Source organism: Pteropus vampyrus, unplaced genomic scaffold (assembly GCF_000151845.1).
Source record: "Pteropus vampyrus isolate Shadow unplaced genomic scaffold, Pvam_2.0 Scaffold260, whole genome shotgun sequence".
Taxonomy (NCBI): Eukaryota; Metazoa; Chordata; class Mammalia; order Chiroptera; family Pteropodidae; genus Pteropus; species Pteropus vampyrus.
In genome coordinates this window covers 1,756,270-1,772,804 of record NW_011889041.1, presented here as the reverse complement: position 1 = coordinate 1,772,804, position 16,535 = coordinate 1,756,270, and the positions used below count along the sequence as shown (strand labels likewise).

Below are 16,535 nucleotides of genomic sequence, written 5' to 3'. Positions count from 1 at the left end.
CTTTCACTGGCTTCATATAATCCTCTTGTTGCCTGTAATTGGGTCTGGAGTTAGTGCCAAAGCTGCGTAAAATAAGCAGCCTTTTCTTTACACTTTCTGTGCATCATGATTGTGTATGTGAAGTCATAAAAATCATTTATTATGAGCATGGGTATTCCTGGCTTAAAAGAGCCAAGTATTCTTGCGACAATAATATAATGGCATCAGATGTAGTCCCATAAAACACCATATGGCCACTTAATAGTTATTGCCCTGGCACCTACATGCTGAGATATCATCTTAAAGGGGTACTTCTCAGAAAAAAAGAACTTCGGTACTTAGACAAGTAAAGTATCTTAGATAAGATAGGTCAGCAAGTGGAGATTTGTTAAGAATCCATTGATGATAATGACAATCATTTATCTTCTATTAATACCAGACTATCTCAAACCATCATCTAAAGTTCTTTTCATGAGTTCAAGGAAATTCTTTACAACATTGTAAACATCAATAAATATTGTCTCAATCTCAAAGTTGCAAGAACGCTCTAATATCACATTGATATCCAGTAAACTGTAAGAATGGGCACAACATAATTTTTATTCTTACTTATTACTCTTTGGAAAGCATTTATTTGAGTGTTATATACAAATCACAGTAAACAAATTGGTTTTCAAACTATATAAAAGAATGTAGAATGGATGAAAGTCGCTCTGTGGGGTGGTATGAATGCTTGCTGCTTTGAAAGTGTGCTTCTGTGAAAAAGACTGTTCCCTATTATCTCTCCCTCTTCTACTAGCTTTCGGTTTAGGATGGAATGGTTTCCTTTGGTTGCCACTGAGGCTAGAGACTGAGATTTCCCAATTCCCAATATGCTTTGAGTTTACCAGAACTCTGGAACTAATGTTTTACTGTTACGTTAGCCCTGTGTTGAATGGCCAGACACTCATCGTAGGTATATGAAGAGGATGTTCAAAACAACCCAACTGCAGAAAGAAGCCAGAGCTCACTAGTTCCTGATTGTATGTCCACTTTCATTGGGAATCAAGGCAGTTTGAGAGGGGGAACCATATAAATCAGATTCTAGGGCTTTCTTCAAAGAGCACCTTATCTCAGTGATATACTGCTGTGTGTCACTGAGGTCTGTGTAGGAAGATGCAGCTGTTGATGTTTTAAGTTTCTATGCCAGCCATGAGTCAGTACCTGCATCTCTATTCACTCACTCTTCCTAGGGTAACAGACAGCCTGAAACTTACAATGGCATTTTCTTTAAAGTACATATGGTAGCTATTACACTGAAAACATACACTAAGCATATGACTACAACCCTAATGGTGCTTTCCAACACTTCTACATGGCCACTTAGACCCAGTCAATTTCTCTCACTGTTCTTTGGCCCAAACTTCCAATCCAGCACCCCTCCCCTACGATGGAAATATTGTTGCTTTTAATTGTTTTTGTTCTTTTAATACTGCCAGGTCGCTGAAAGGAAAATTTTGAGGTGAAATTTTGGATCTCTTACTGATCCAAATAAATTTTTCTCTAATTGGTAAAACTGGCTTAAGAGTTACCATCTTTACATCTGGTTATTCTCCACCAGTTGCTGATTTTTTCAAAGGCCTTTATCTATTGAACATAACTCCCTGACCTCTTCTTCTCTCTTTCTCATTAAAAACTTGTATTCCACTAGCCCACCATAATGTGGTATGCAGTCTGGTTTCTCTCTCTTTCACCTCTGAAATCATGAGTTTTCCATTCTCTAACCATTGGTTCTCCATCCTGACCATGCATTGAAAGGGGCTAGAAAGCTTTTTGAAATTATGAACGTCCAGTACTTTATTCCCACTTATCTCTTGACCTATTAAATCAAAACATATAGTGGTAGATCCTAGGAATCTTTATTATTAAATGCTCCGTAGCCAAAACTGATATGCAACCACAAACATACTTTTCTAATTTCAAAAAGTCATAGCTTTTATTGCATGTCTATCTTCTACAATATATTTTATATGTCTTGTCTCATTTAATCCTCACCATAAGCCAGTAAATATTATTATCCTCATTTAATAGAAAACCAGGGCACAGAGGAGTTTTTTTTTGTTTGTTTTTTAAGTAGTTCAGGTTATGTATTTAGCAAATTTTAGAGTGAGGACTTGAATCTGTGGTTGAAAGCTAAAGCCTGGCCTCTTTCCACTATGCTATAGTGCTCCTCACTTCACTATATCACCTGTATTTACTAGTAGACTCTTTTTGTTTCCAATTCTCATTATGTCTTTATGGGCTTATTTAAAGAGACAAGACGGCTGGAAAATTTATATTTATAAGAGCCTAATATCTTGTATTGCAATGTAACCTGAAGGTGTTTATGAACCAAAATAATATGGCCCTAATTGACTGGGGTATAACTTAAATCTCAGTAGTGATAATGATGTTGCATCTCATAGTTACTTTTGAGAGTAAAGTGAACTTTAAGTGAACACGTATAAGGAGAGATTGCAACGAATGCATATCCCACTGCCCAGTATTTTTCTGAAAAGGATGAGAGCATTCCCATCATCAAAGTGAAGAATATTCTTCAATATTCTCAACACCTTTCTCCAAATCCACTTTTCTTCTTTCTCACTTTTATTTAACCATCTTTCACTTTTATCTTCTCTTTCTACCTATAATTCAATTGACATACAAAAGAGAGAAGCATGAGACTCGGAGCTTGAATTAACTCGTCCAAGATTACTACAGCTAGTGAATGATGCAACTAAGATTGTGATGGAGTTCTTTCTGATTCTAAAGCCAGTGTTTTCTCTGAGCAGTCAGGTTGAAAAGTGAAGAGTGAAGAGATAAACTTTGTAGTTCTATTTTTCTTTCATCTTTCATGCCAAAGTTATTTTAAAACATCACATCACCTCAAGAACCTAAATGTTATCTATGACTTAACTCTCTTCATATGCAATATTAAAGAAAACTCTAAATTATATATTTATTAAGGATGTAATTTATTGAGTACTTATTCTGTACCAAATACTGTTTCAAACTCTCTTTATATATTGCCATGTTAAACGTTTAACCTAAATATTTCTGGTAGGCAGTATCTCATTTTAAAGATAATGGAAGAGAGTTTCAGTAAGTTGCCTAAAATAACAGAACTAGGGTGAGAGGGAGCCAATTTTTAACCTATCTCTGATTTTCGTGCTTGTATGACTTTGCTCTGCACCATTCTGCTTTCCAACAAAAATCTCTTTAAATATAACCTTACACTTTCTCTCTTCTCTGCTCAAGCTTCTACTGCCTATTTTTAGTTTTTATCTTATGCTTAAACTGCTACTGAAGCGTCCTAGTTAGATATCCCCACCAAACCAAACTATTTTCCATGACTAGACTAATTCTCAAACTTTGCCTTCTGTATGCAAAAGATAGCTATTCCTCTCCCTTGTTCCTATTTTCATCCTTACCACATCATCTGATTTCCAAGGACACCCAGAATACACACCAGCCTTATTTCTCATCATTCTTCAAATATGTACCATTTTCCTAGTTCTACCTTGTTTATTCCCACTTCACTTCATTCACCTTACCCAAATCTAAATTGAGAATTTCATGAGAGCAGGATCATGATATATCCTTCATGTCAATTGTCGTAGTGCTAGCTTTGAAGTAGGAAGTAATTACTTAACTGGAAAATGTCTACTTGGGTCCAAATAGGGTGGTTTTTGCCACACAGTCCTGTGAACATTCGTAGGTGACTAGATATAAATGACCCATTTACTCCTTCTAGTTCTGCTGGAATAGATCTCCAAAGTAGAGGGAAAATTATAAATTCACCATACCCCATGAGGATAAGTTAAGAAATTGAAGAATGGCAGATTAACTGGCAGCAAACATGGAATTAATGTTGCATTACATCAACCTCTCCAAGGGGCAATAGGAGTAGCATTTGGGAAGTCAGGCATCTCCCACACCATAGGGTGAAAAATTTGCTTGACTCCCAGGAATAGAGAACAAGAAAAATTGTGGTGTCAGGTGCTCATGAATATGTGTGCCCAGTAAAGTACTATAAATTAGTGCCTACATTTATGCATATGAAATACTGTTAATATCGTGTTCTCTGACTTTCTGTTGACTACGATAAGAATACTCAATAAACACCTTATGCCCACCCAAAATATTAAAAAATAATTATCTATTAATCACATATACAAACTTTATATTTTTATGAATTCTCAGATATATCCCATGGTAAAAATAAATTTAGGTAAAAGTGTGCCCCTCTACTGTAGTAAAAACAAACAAACAAACAAATAAAACTAGAAAACACTTGCAGGAAAAAATATACATAACTTATTTTGTTAATTTAGAATTTCCCAAAATCATTTACTAATCGGATCTTTTATTTGTCAAGCATATAAAAATATTCTATAGAACTAGTGTTTTGTGGGACACAGTTTAGAAAATTTTACCTCTTCTAACAAACTTTGAATTTACTGTGTTCGCGTAGATATCTCCTAATCCAATGACAAAGATGCTTACTCTTTGCCCATCAGTAATCAAACTAGACTCATAAGTAATCACCAGAAAAAATTGTTTAACACATTTTTTGTTAATTGGGTAACCATATGCATTGCAGTTGGGACATTGAATTTACATTTTAAGAAATGGCGATAATATGTGAAAAATATGTGATTTGTGTGACACTCCTTAGCTGATCCTGGTTAAGATGAGAAAGAACATTATATAATCATATGCTGCACAGTGTATATTACTTTACAGTGACAGATGTGCTATTTCAAATGTAAAAGTATCTAATTTATACTTTTTGGCCATTAGATAATTATATGGGCATGGCATTGTAATAGCAATATTATACTGTAAATTAGATGGTTATGGTGTCAATTCATAAGAAGGTATCTGTCTAAAAGAATCAGCAACATAGATCATACTTTTATATTCAGCTTTTCCCTGAATATTTGCAAATTTATGTGCAGGAAAGAGATACTGCAATTATATACTTTTTTTCCCCATATTAAAACTCAGTAACTTGCAAAACTTCCAAATGACTATGAAGACTCTCCAAAATATATCCTTTTTCTTTATTTTTTTTCCTCTAACTTTCTTTTCCCTGGTGTTTCCAATCAGTCGATGAAAAAATTGTGTAAGCCAGTGAGGTAAAGTTTGATATATTTCCAAAAGGATAGACATTAGTAAATCATTCAATTCTAAATGGAGACCTCAGAAAGTAACCTAGACAATTAATGGTATTGTCACATACAGTTTTTTTATAAAAAATTCTACATCTTAAAACCTCTATATATGAAAACATAAACTTATGAATTTGACAAAATATAATATAAATTATTTTATTCTTATCTTTCATTCGTCTTATTCTAAGTTCTTCTAGTGCTTGCATAATTTAATTTAAAGTAAAAGTGACTGTTCAATTTTGGGAACACATTTTTTCTATTAAACTCATTCCAGACATAGGCTGTTTTAAATAGTGGGGTTACTTTATATATTTTTATCTAAGACTCGGGTTATATCAATGTGGACATAGACTATAGTAACCAAAGATATAGCCAAGTCTGTTTTTGAGCAGTTACACTGATCTTCTGTGTATTATTCTTTGTATGCCCTTTGCCTGGTGAATAATCTGGAAAGATTTACATATGGTCTCAACCCTATATGTGTAAAAACAGAAAATGCTTATTTTTGATATCATAATTTAAGATAACCCACCTTGAAAATTGCAGCATTCATTTTTTTTAATATTTCTGGTAAATCTCAAAGTTAAATTGGTCGATTTATTTGATTACATTGACAATGATCAACATATTTCAGAGGTGTGGGCAAGTTGAAATATACCTACAGGTATATGTGATGTATTTCAGATGCTTTAGTTATTACATTTTATGTCTCCTTTTCTATTGTGAATTTCAGCAACAGAAACATATATAATCATGAACATTTGCAATCAGATACTATTAAATGTTTCTTATTTTACACTATCAAATACAACTTGTTCCTATTATTTTTCCAATGTATTTCCTCATCCAATTGGCTGGCACACTGGAAAAAGCTAAAAATATTTTACATTTTTTTTTTTTGTGGTTTCTGTGAGGTGGGTTTTATATACAATTGGTAGAAGATTTTGCTGCAAATTATATTGTCACTATTTACCAACTCTGTGATCTTGGACAAGGTAACTATTCTGAGTGTGAGTTTCTTTATTAAGTTGAGCTAGCAATTCCTACTTGGCTAATTGTTATAAAATTAAACAGTGTTTGTCAAAGTGCCTTATAAAATATTAAGCATCATATATATGTATGTGTATATATATGTAAAGCATTTGTGTGTCATATGAGTATGTATATGCATCTTCCATTCTATAGACATACATACAAATATAAGTATTACCAGCAGCATCAGCATCACCTGCTTCATCTCAGACCTAGTGAATCAAAATTGGTATTTTAAGATAAACAGAAGATTCATATTATAATTTTAAAAGCATTGTGTTATGTGATATACTTACAATGTTCTCTCTCTCTCTCTCTAAACACATACTTACATTACATGTAGCAGTCAGAGAGCTAAGCATTGATGCCAAACAAAGAAAGTAGATTTATCATTTTGAGTTAATAAAAGAGCAATCTAGAAAAATTATTTTCCATTTTAACTAGAATTGACCATCAATCATAGTAGAAAGGTAGAAGGTATTAAATGGCTCGTTTCTAGACTGGTGATGACTATATGTCAAGAATGAGGCAGAACTGATCATTGCATTGAAAGTTTAAATTAGATAATCTAAGAAGTTTCGTCGATTTTATAATTCTACTATACATATACACTTGTGTGTTTATAGATATACACTCTAACCAGGAATATTATATTCCTATTTAAATTGATATCTTTGATCTGTTTTATATAAGCCCAAAGTTATAGCTGACGACTTTTTTTAAATTTCAACATTTAAAATTATTGCCTTCTAAAACAATAGTACTTTACTGATCTAATCTAGTGTTAGTTATTAGAAATAGGATCATTTTTATTTCAATTGCTACCTCAGTGATTATTTTATTATTTGCAGAAACTATTAAGGAAATTGTAGAACATTTGAGAAATTTTATTAGTGCCGTTGAGATTCACTATAATCACCAAGCAAATCTACTAGACTTGTGAGCAACACTGTCATTCGACGTGGGGTCAAAGAGCAGTTGCAAGGCTTGTCAATAGATACTCCTAGACTTACAATGGAGTTCTGTACCAACATTTACATTGTAAATATCATGAGTTGAAAATGCATTTAATACACCTAATTTACTGAACATCGTAGCTTAGCCTAGCCCCACCTTAAACATGCTCAGAACACTTGCAATATCCTACAGTTGTGCAAAATCATTTTGCTGCCACTGTATAGCTCATATGAGTATGATATCACATATAGCTAGCCTGGGAAAAGATCAAAATTCAAAATTGAAGATATGGTTTCTACTGAATGTATACTGAATGTATATTACTTTTGCTTATTGGTAAAGTCAAAAAGTCATTAAGTGAAACCATCTTAAGGCATGGATAGTCTGTAGAATCAATCACTAACCTTGAGCTTTTGGGTTTATGTCGGAAGATCATGACAAATGTTCTGGAGCATATACTTATTCATTTATGTGTTTTGTTGTGTTTTGTTTTGTTTTGACATACAGAAAGCTGTACCTATTTAATGTGTACAGCTTGATGAGTTCGAAGATAAGTATAAACCATGAAATCATTACTACAGTCTTCACCATAAGATTCATCACCTCCAAAAGTTTCCTTCTATCCTCTTTATTATTGTGTGTGTGTGTGTGTATGTGTGTGTGCAATAAGAACATTTAACAAGAGATCTACCATTTTAGCAAATGTTTAAGTGTTCAATACAGTGTTGCTAAAAATAGGCACTACATTGTATAGTAAGTAGATCTCTAGGACTTATTCATCTTACATCATCTTGAAACTTTGTACCCTTTGACCAATACCTCTCAATTTCCGCTTTCTCTCAGCCCCTGGCAACCACCATGTGTTTAGCCATAGTACTAGAAAATAAATCTAAGACATGGTTTTATCTTCTTTGAAGTTTGTAAACTAAATAAATGAAAATGCTTTGTTGATGCATAGTGTAATTGTTTAGAGGAAGCATATTATTTAGTTAGTTTAGTATTCAAAACATAAGTTTTAGCAGCAGTGGTAAAATAACCTCATTATTTATGTGTATAGCTTGATTTGCCATATTAGTAATATATTTTTTTCAAATTTAAATATGCCTATATATTTTTCCTTCTTCCCAGCAGCAACGTTCCCTAGATCCATTTTAGGAGGGAACTTTCAAACAATGATCAAAAGAGTCTATGATATATGAAATTTCACTCTTGATCACTAGGTGAAATAATTCAAAACTCATTTTCAATATGGGAATTTGTATACCTTCAGGTGAGACAATATTGACCAAATTAGAAATGTAATATATTACATCTGATAAATAGCACCAAACCTTGAGTGCACAAGAAGGTCATTCCTGAATTTCATTCTCACTAAAATGTCGCTATAATATTGGCACTCTTTTATTTAACCATGAAAAGAAAGCAAAAAAGAAAAAAAAAATTTAAAAGTCATGTGATACATTAAGAATTCAAAAAACAGCTACACAATATATTTTTAAATCAGTCTATGAAAACATTCACTTTTCCAAACTGTTTCTTCCTAGGTTATGTTTTAACTGAAATTTTAAATGAGGATTTACAAATTTGCAGTTTGTGATGTTTAATTTCTATTTTAAGTATTCTGACATTTATTTTTAAATTATTATTTCATATCCGATCCATCACATTTTTTACAATTCATTTACCATTTCATATAAATTATACAAAGTAGAGTTTTGGTCTCCACCAGCCACTCTGCACAAGGATTTTGGAAGAAAAGAATAAAAATGATCACATCTTTGTAGCTGAGGAGAATACTATTTAAATTTTTTCTTAATGTAAGGCTGAAATTAATCTTGATTTCCCGTCAAATGTACAGGGATTTTACCATATAGTTTATAATAGTGTTTAATTTCTCTAGGGAACAAGTTAAGATAAACAAGTCACTGACAGTGTTTATATATAAATACAGCAGATGGTGTGGGACTGAAGTTGGTTATTAACTCTGCTGACTTTAATTTCATGGTTATAAAACACTGTAAACCTCTCTGTTTATAAAAGGCAGGGAAGAATCTCCAATGGGCTTCAGTAGCCAAGAAGCCCTCTGTAACATTAATCTCTCTAACTGATGTTGGGTATCCTCCTAGGGTGCAATATTTAAGATTGTGGCGTGATTGCTGAACACATTAAAATTTTCAGTGGGATCATTAACTAGCATTTCTGTCATTGATCTATTATAACCTTGTTAATGAGTTCCATGTGAGTGAAATTTAGTGAATTAAATGATTCTTTTTAAACTTTGCTGGGTGACTGTTAAATAATTACTTTCGGTGGTTTTATAGCTAAAAGATAGCCTAATTTGTCAAAATAAAATCTTTTTTCTTATGTAAAGATAAATCATGATACCTAGCTAGACCAAATGTACTTAGAGATAGAATTTCAAAAAGGAAAACTATAGCATCATTCGAATAATCAATGTACATTATGTACATTTACGTTTATGCCATAAATCTGCCCAAAATGTCACAAAATGCCATAGAATTAAAAAGACGCAAAATGATTTATCTTTCATATTCCAAATTGATTTAAATATAATATTTTGTTATGATCATTTATTTCACTAAAAATATGCTCAATTTGAATAAAATTAATTCTTCCCAAAAGACCATTATTATAAAAATATGGTATTATCTGAAATAGTTCAATTTTTCCATTTTAACATTTTAGTGAATAACGAAATTTATTTTATAACCACAAAAATGAAAAGGTTTTTTAAAATTAATTCATTAACTTATTTTTTATGGTGACATTGGTTAACAAAATCCAGTAAGTTTCAGCTGTACACTTTAACAGTCACCGCATATTTGACCCCCTTTACTCCGTCTATCTCTCCCCTTCTCCTTCACCACTACCCTCTGGTAACCACTAGTCCATTGTCCATGTCCATGAGTCTTCGTTTGTTTGTCCTGTTAAAAGTGAAAAGTTTTCACAAGCTCTACCTCTATTACTTTTTTACATTCAGAAGAGGTTGATTTTTCAGTTTCTAAGGTCAGACTTCTATAAATACTATATGATAACCCAATATGTCAATTGGGATTAAAAAAATCTCAAAATGAAAATGCTTTAACTGTATCAGAGTTCAGATCCAAGAATAGGTTTTCTATTGACAAAATCCTCGGTAGCTTTTTCAGCTCTTATACTGAGCTGCTTCTCCCAGACCCACCCTGAGAGTTTTGTTACTGATCTTAAACCATCTGTACCCCTTGCTTTCTTCCAATTATTCCTAACATACACTTCAAACCTTGGCTTCCAAGTCACTGGCTTCTGAATAGCAGCAGCCCTGGGTGGAGGGGGTACTAAATGGAGCTGTTGGCAATATATCTTCTCATCTCCCTTCCTATTTGGGGCTATTGTCAGTAGCTGTCATCAGATATGCTATCCTGCTACTTGATACACTCATTTCTGCAAAGAACTATCTACTTATACTTGGATTTCCAGGTCTCAAAATACATGAACCATCTATGACAGACAGCAAGGCCTCCCTCAAATGGAGACTACATAGCTTTTTCTTTTTTAAGCCTGAAAACTCACCTGAATCATCAGCAGCAGAGAAATTGGTTATTGGGCTATTGATATGTTTGGTATTCATATTTGTGTTGCATCAAAACTCAGTGTGATTTCACTTCAAAGTTACTAGTAAAAGTCACCTAAAATAGATCTATCAATTTTAAAGATTGCTTCCTTTTGTCTTATGTTTTGTGAAGTGAGATGAAAATGGCCATGAAGACTAGGGACACAGAGTGGCCAAGAAGAGCTCTCAAGTGAGATAAAAATAGGTAAAAATAATAGAAATTGAAGGTGTTGAAAAAGAGAAACAGAATAGGAAAAATAAGCAAAGACAGATATAGATATCTGAGCAGAGGGGCGAACAGAGTGATTGGTTTAAGGACTCTCTTTTGTAAGAATTCATTGATACAATGAGTCTTAGAAAACTAAGATATCATTTAAAGCACATTAAAACAATCACTCTTGTAAAGAACAAATCATTTTCAATATGCCAAAGGGTAGCCTAAAGTTACTTTTTCCCTCCTAATCTTTATATGAGGTACAATGAACTATTTTATAAAATGTAACTTTTTCTAATCATATTTTTAAAACAAGTTTCTATAAGGAAATTATCTGATTAAAAGGTAAAAAAACACTGTTAAAATTTAAGAAAAGTCCCACTTTCACCTAAATTTATATTTTATTAAGATAGTATAAAAGAAATAAATTGCTGCCTTTATAAAATAAATTAAAATCCATGGGATAAAAATAATGCATCACCTTTAAATACTTTAATCTCATATTCATTATTTTCTTTCAGATTATCCAACTCTTTCTAATGTGAAAGGCATTTCATTGCATAAAAGAAACCATGCAAAGGAAATAACTCTAAGTGAATTTCATTCCTCCTTCAACGGTCAGTTAAAAATCAAACCTTTGTACTCTTTTTATTATTTATTCTCTCTAGAAATCCAGTAATTTTTTTTAAACCTTTGTTTCTAGGAGAAGTAATTTATACTGTCATGTGCATGGCAGTCACCTGTGGAATCCTTCTCTTGGTTATGTTCAAGCTGAGGTAACTGGATACAACTCAGAAGGGAAGGGCTGGAACTGAATCAGCCCTGTTACAGCACATTTCACAATGGCAGAGCTCACAAAGGGCCTGAGAATGAAAGCTGCTCCATTAAAACCTCCTAAATCAACTTTTAATGTGGGATAGGTTCATGGAAACATTACTTTCAGTCTTCATATGTAAGGGAAATGTGATCATAAGGGATTTTTTTACGTTGCATTTTACAAGCACATATGGATTGTCCCCTCCAATTAAGCTGTTATCAATTTTTCCCCTGGTTTTCTTACAAAATCCCAATTGAACTTTGCTGCTTTCTTATTCAAATCACTTACATAATGGACCTGTTGTGTAGTTCACACGGTTTATATTTACCTGAAGATTTACTCTTTATTTCAATTTCTTATATGCTAATGATTTTTATTCATGTTTTAATATGCAATCATTAAAAGAGACATTAAATAAGGCCTCACAGAGTACCGCTAGAAAGACTTATTACTACTGCCCAACATTAATTCACTCTTTCCAAATCTTCCTTTTCCTTGGCTGCCTTCATTGCTCTAATGCAGTAATGCTCCAGTGGGCATTTGAGATTTAAGATTAGAGACACATCAATCTCTAGATTTCTAAATGTCAAGGGTTTAAAATTTTTCCACTTATTTACCATTTACAAATAGATATAAATTGGTGTGCAGTTGCTTGCTTCAAGTAAAAAAATAATGACATTTAAATATCAATGATGTTCATTTGCTAATTCATTATACTTATGTATATATTTATAAATAATTTGAGTATTTTAAATATTAATAAAAATATATAAATGTGTGCATATACATCTATATTCTATAAATTATACAAACACACACATGAAGTACATTTATCAGTAAGATTAGCCCTAGAGAGGAGCAGAGGCAATGGGCATTTTTCTTCTCATGATACACAGAGGAGGAGACACAGGAAATTAGATAAAGCATTTACACATAATGCTCCTCCAGAAACTTCAGTCTTAAAGGCCTTGACAAGCAGGAAGATGAAGTGAAAGACTGAAGTGGGGAGATATATGGCAATACCAAGGGGTTGGGCACATGATGAGTGGATGTTCTGCCTACGGACATTCAAGCATATTTATTCTCATATGCCAGTATCAAAGCCTTAAAATTGTATTTGTATGAGAAGATATTCCTTGGTTTCCAAAATAGGTTTAAAGTCCAAATAATTAGTCAGTTTCAAGGGAGGGAGGAGGGGGGAGCATAGCATTTGGAATTTATTCAATTTTTCTTTATTTGTTTTAAAATATTTGAGAGAACTATTCAGTTACTGAGCCTGCCTAGATATTTTTTCACAATCATATTGTTTCAGAGAAGCACAAATGGTTTTCCAATGTAGCAAAAATCTTATTTTAATGGTTTTAGATCTTTATTACTTGACCACGTATATAATGTATGAAGTTCACATCTGCCACATAGGCTCATGAGTTTGTACAGATTACTGCTGTGCCATAGATAAATAAGGTGAGGGCAATTTAAAATTCCCCATGTATCAGTTGTAACTTTTACTCCTTTCTTGCCTGCATAGAAAGGGATATCCCTTTACTGATGACAATGGGAGTGTTAAAGACAAAAACCTTGAGGGTATTCTAATATGTATTTTAAAGCAAATAATGCATACTGCTACTTATATTACATTTAGTTGCAAATTATTTTCCTTACAATTTAAAAATTGATCCCTACATGTAATTTGAAAGATCCAAACCCAAGGTTAAGTAAATGACTAAAGTAAAAGCCATGACAGAAAGAAAAAACATTGATGTTTTAATGATGTTTTTGTTTTGACAAAAGCATCATTAACAAAACCTGTGTTACACCACATCTGGAGGTAGATAATGCCTTCTCAGTGAATGAAGGCTGGATGCCATTCACCTGGTGGTCAGGTCTAATCCATGTGAACCCTTCCTGCAGTAAAGATTAAGCTTTTTGCATTTATTTTATGGTATGCAAAATTAAAGCAGCCCTAAATCTTCAAAGAAATTTGCAGAGAAACCAATCATTTTAAATACAAATATTTGAAAAAAAAAAAAAAAGAGACTTTTTTGCTTTGGAATGATTGTTTGGAAGTTAAATGCATGATATTTCTTAGAAAGACCATAGAATATTCTACTACTAGGAGTTTACTTTCAGAAACTTGGTTATTTTCTCCCTCCAGTCACAGAATCCATCCAAAAATAGAAGCACATGTTCATTTGTAAAATCCTTAAAATGGCATATTGTTAACTTTCATTTTTACTTTTATATAGAACCTTCAGAATATCAAGTCAAACCAGAGAACCTTCATCAATCCAAATACCTGGAGGACTCATGATTCATTAAGAGTCATAGATCATCAATAATCACTTCTTTTCAAGCAAGTCTTTGTAGCCAGTCAACAGAATATCCTATTCATCATCAATAACAAAAATATTAAGATGGATTTAATGACACTGGATTATTAAGTATAGTAATATAAAGTATAACATGGCAGATGTTGATTTTTTTCTTAATATTCAACTATATATATACACCAGTATATTTTATGACATTGTACAGAATTACAGAATTGTCTTTGAGGGCAAAAAGTGTTATCCTAAGTTACAGTCTGTATGATTTACTTCATGATAAATTTGAATCCGTAAAATAGTAATTAGTGCATATGATATAGTTAGCTAGTTATTTTCTGATCAATTTTAAGTTCCCATTAACTTGCCAAAAAAATAAGGCTAATCAAAATAACCAGTATATTTGTTATTTGTATATCCATTTTCAAATCATGAACTAAATTATTAGCATTGACTTTAAGTTCCTAAATATATTTGGTCAGATGATTAATCTTAAAAATTGGAAGTGCTATCTTTAGATTTTCAAAATTTGAATATTGTTAAACTTTACTTTTTTTAACTTGATGTTTTTATTTCAAACTCATAAAGCTATAAAGCAACTGCATTGGCTGAAAAATCAATATATATTTCAATATTTTATTTATGAATTTAATTTTTTCTATGCTAATTATAAATTTTTGCAATAATAAAGTAACACCATAATTGTTACTTTCTATATTGTTTCCATATTGTTACTTTTGGCTTGATTTGGCATCAGAGTACAATTGTGATTAGAAAATTGTGGAAAAAATGTTTAGTAGTTAAGTTTTTGATATGTGTATGTTTTTCAACTGTCTGCAATCGTTATAGTACCAATTGCTAAAAATAAATATACATTTTTTTAATCTATAGTGGCACAGAGGCACAAATAGTCAATAATCCAAGCATACTGATAACTTGTGATATATTTACAATTAAAGATAAATCATTCTCTGTTTGATCTCATTTCTATTGCGGTCCACAACACTTCATATCAAATTGTCTACATTAAATTACATTTGAAGTTAACATTTGGCTATGCTTTCTCAGAGTAATTAAAAATGCAATCTTTTATTTTTTAAAATGGGAAGGAATAATTTGGTGAGTCACAAAGTTCTCTCAAGGAGTTCTACATATTCCAGTGGTTGTTAACTCTCTAAGTCAATGTGAAGAGAATGTGGGCATTTTCATCTTCAAAACTGCCTTTTAATTTAGGCTTGCTAATGCCTGGCAAATGACAAACTGTTCTCTGGAAATCTGAGGGAAACAGTCAAGTTGCTTTAAAAATATATATTTGTGTTGAGCAGAGAAGGAAAAGACAAAGTGTGAAGGTGAAGATCTCTCTTAAAAAGAGAATGTTGTCTCCTAGGCCAGCACAAATGAGTAGGCCATTGTGGACAGAACTACAGAAGCAGGAATTAGCATGAAGCATGTGTAGCACTCTAAATAGTCAGCTAGAAAAACTAGAAAATATGGTTGTGGCACCGCTAAGTGAGATCTGGATTACAACCATTGAATTTAGAGTTTTCCAATATCTTCCTTACCTCTCTTTCTCCCCAGATGAGAAACAAGTTTATCACCAGAGGGTCACCTGTGACTTCTGGGGAAAACACTTTGATGAAAGATTGCCAGATCAGACTTCTCCTGAGAAAAATTCCATCATTGACGAAATTCTCTCCAGAGTAGTCTGGCTATTCCAGTAGAGTAGTCTGGCTATTCCAGTAATAAGCTTCTGTGCTCTAGCTGCTTCTACATGTTTATCCACAATCTCTTTCCCCAGAATTCTGTCTATAAATCCCCACAGGTGTTTCTGGGCACTAGAAGTCAGCAGAGTGGTACCAGCTGGAACTCAGCAAAGTGAATAAAAAGGTCTCTTGGGCAGAGCTTTAAGGCAGAAAGAAAGCGGCATTTGTGGTTATTCCAAAGTTTGGGCTTGTGTCTGTTCCTACTTTTAAATTCCGTGTGAGAGTCCTGAAACGTGAATCCCTTTCGTTGTCATGTATGGAGAAATGATTACAAACAACTTAAGGGTAAGTAAAAGATTTTATTTTTGAGAACAATCGAAATTGTAAGCCCTACAACCAAAGTACAAAACCCGAGGGACGGATGGTCAAAATGATGGCATCTCTGCTTTAAGGCAGTGTGAAGCTAGCCTGTATTCTCTGATTACTACTACTGTCATATTTACATGTCCTCATCTGCCTACTCTGCTGTTGCACACTTTGCTTCTCCTGAGAACTCTGAGATGAATGTCATCTAAGCTGCAATGATGTATTGCACTTGAGTTTCTCAAGTTGTTCCATAAGTGCCTCCTCTTTGAGCCTTCAGTGTCTTCAGACCACACTGGTTGCATCCCAAAACTTAGAATGGTATATGAGTATTTCCAAAT

General features: G+C 32.8%; 1 protein-coding gene across 1 annotated transcript in view; it reads left to right on the top strand.

Moving 5' to 3' along the window:
- Positions 1-14,123, top strand: part of GFRAL (GDNF family receptor alpha like) — a 58,795-nt gene extending 44,672 nt beyond the window's left edge. Inside the window, exons 7-9 of the mRNA XM_011375023.1 lie at positions 11,509-11,604; positions 11,691-11,763; positions 14,051-14,123. Of these exons, the coding sequence (XP_011373325.1) occupies positions 11,509-11,604; positions 11,691-11,763; positions 14,051-14,123 (242 nt within the window). The remainder of the gene's footprint in view (positions 1-11,508; positions 11,605-11,690; positions 11,764-14,050) is intronic.
- Positions 14,124-16,535: the final 2,412 nt, after the last annotated feature.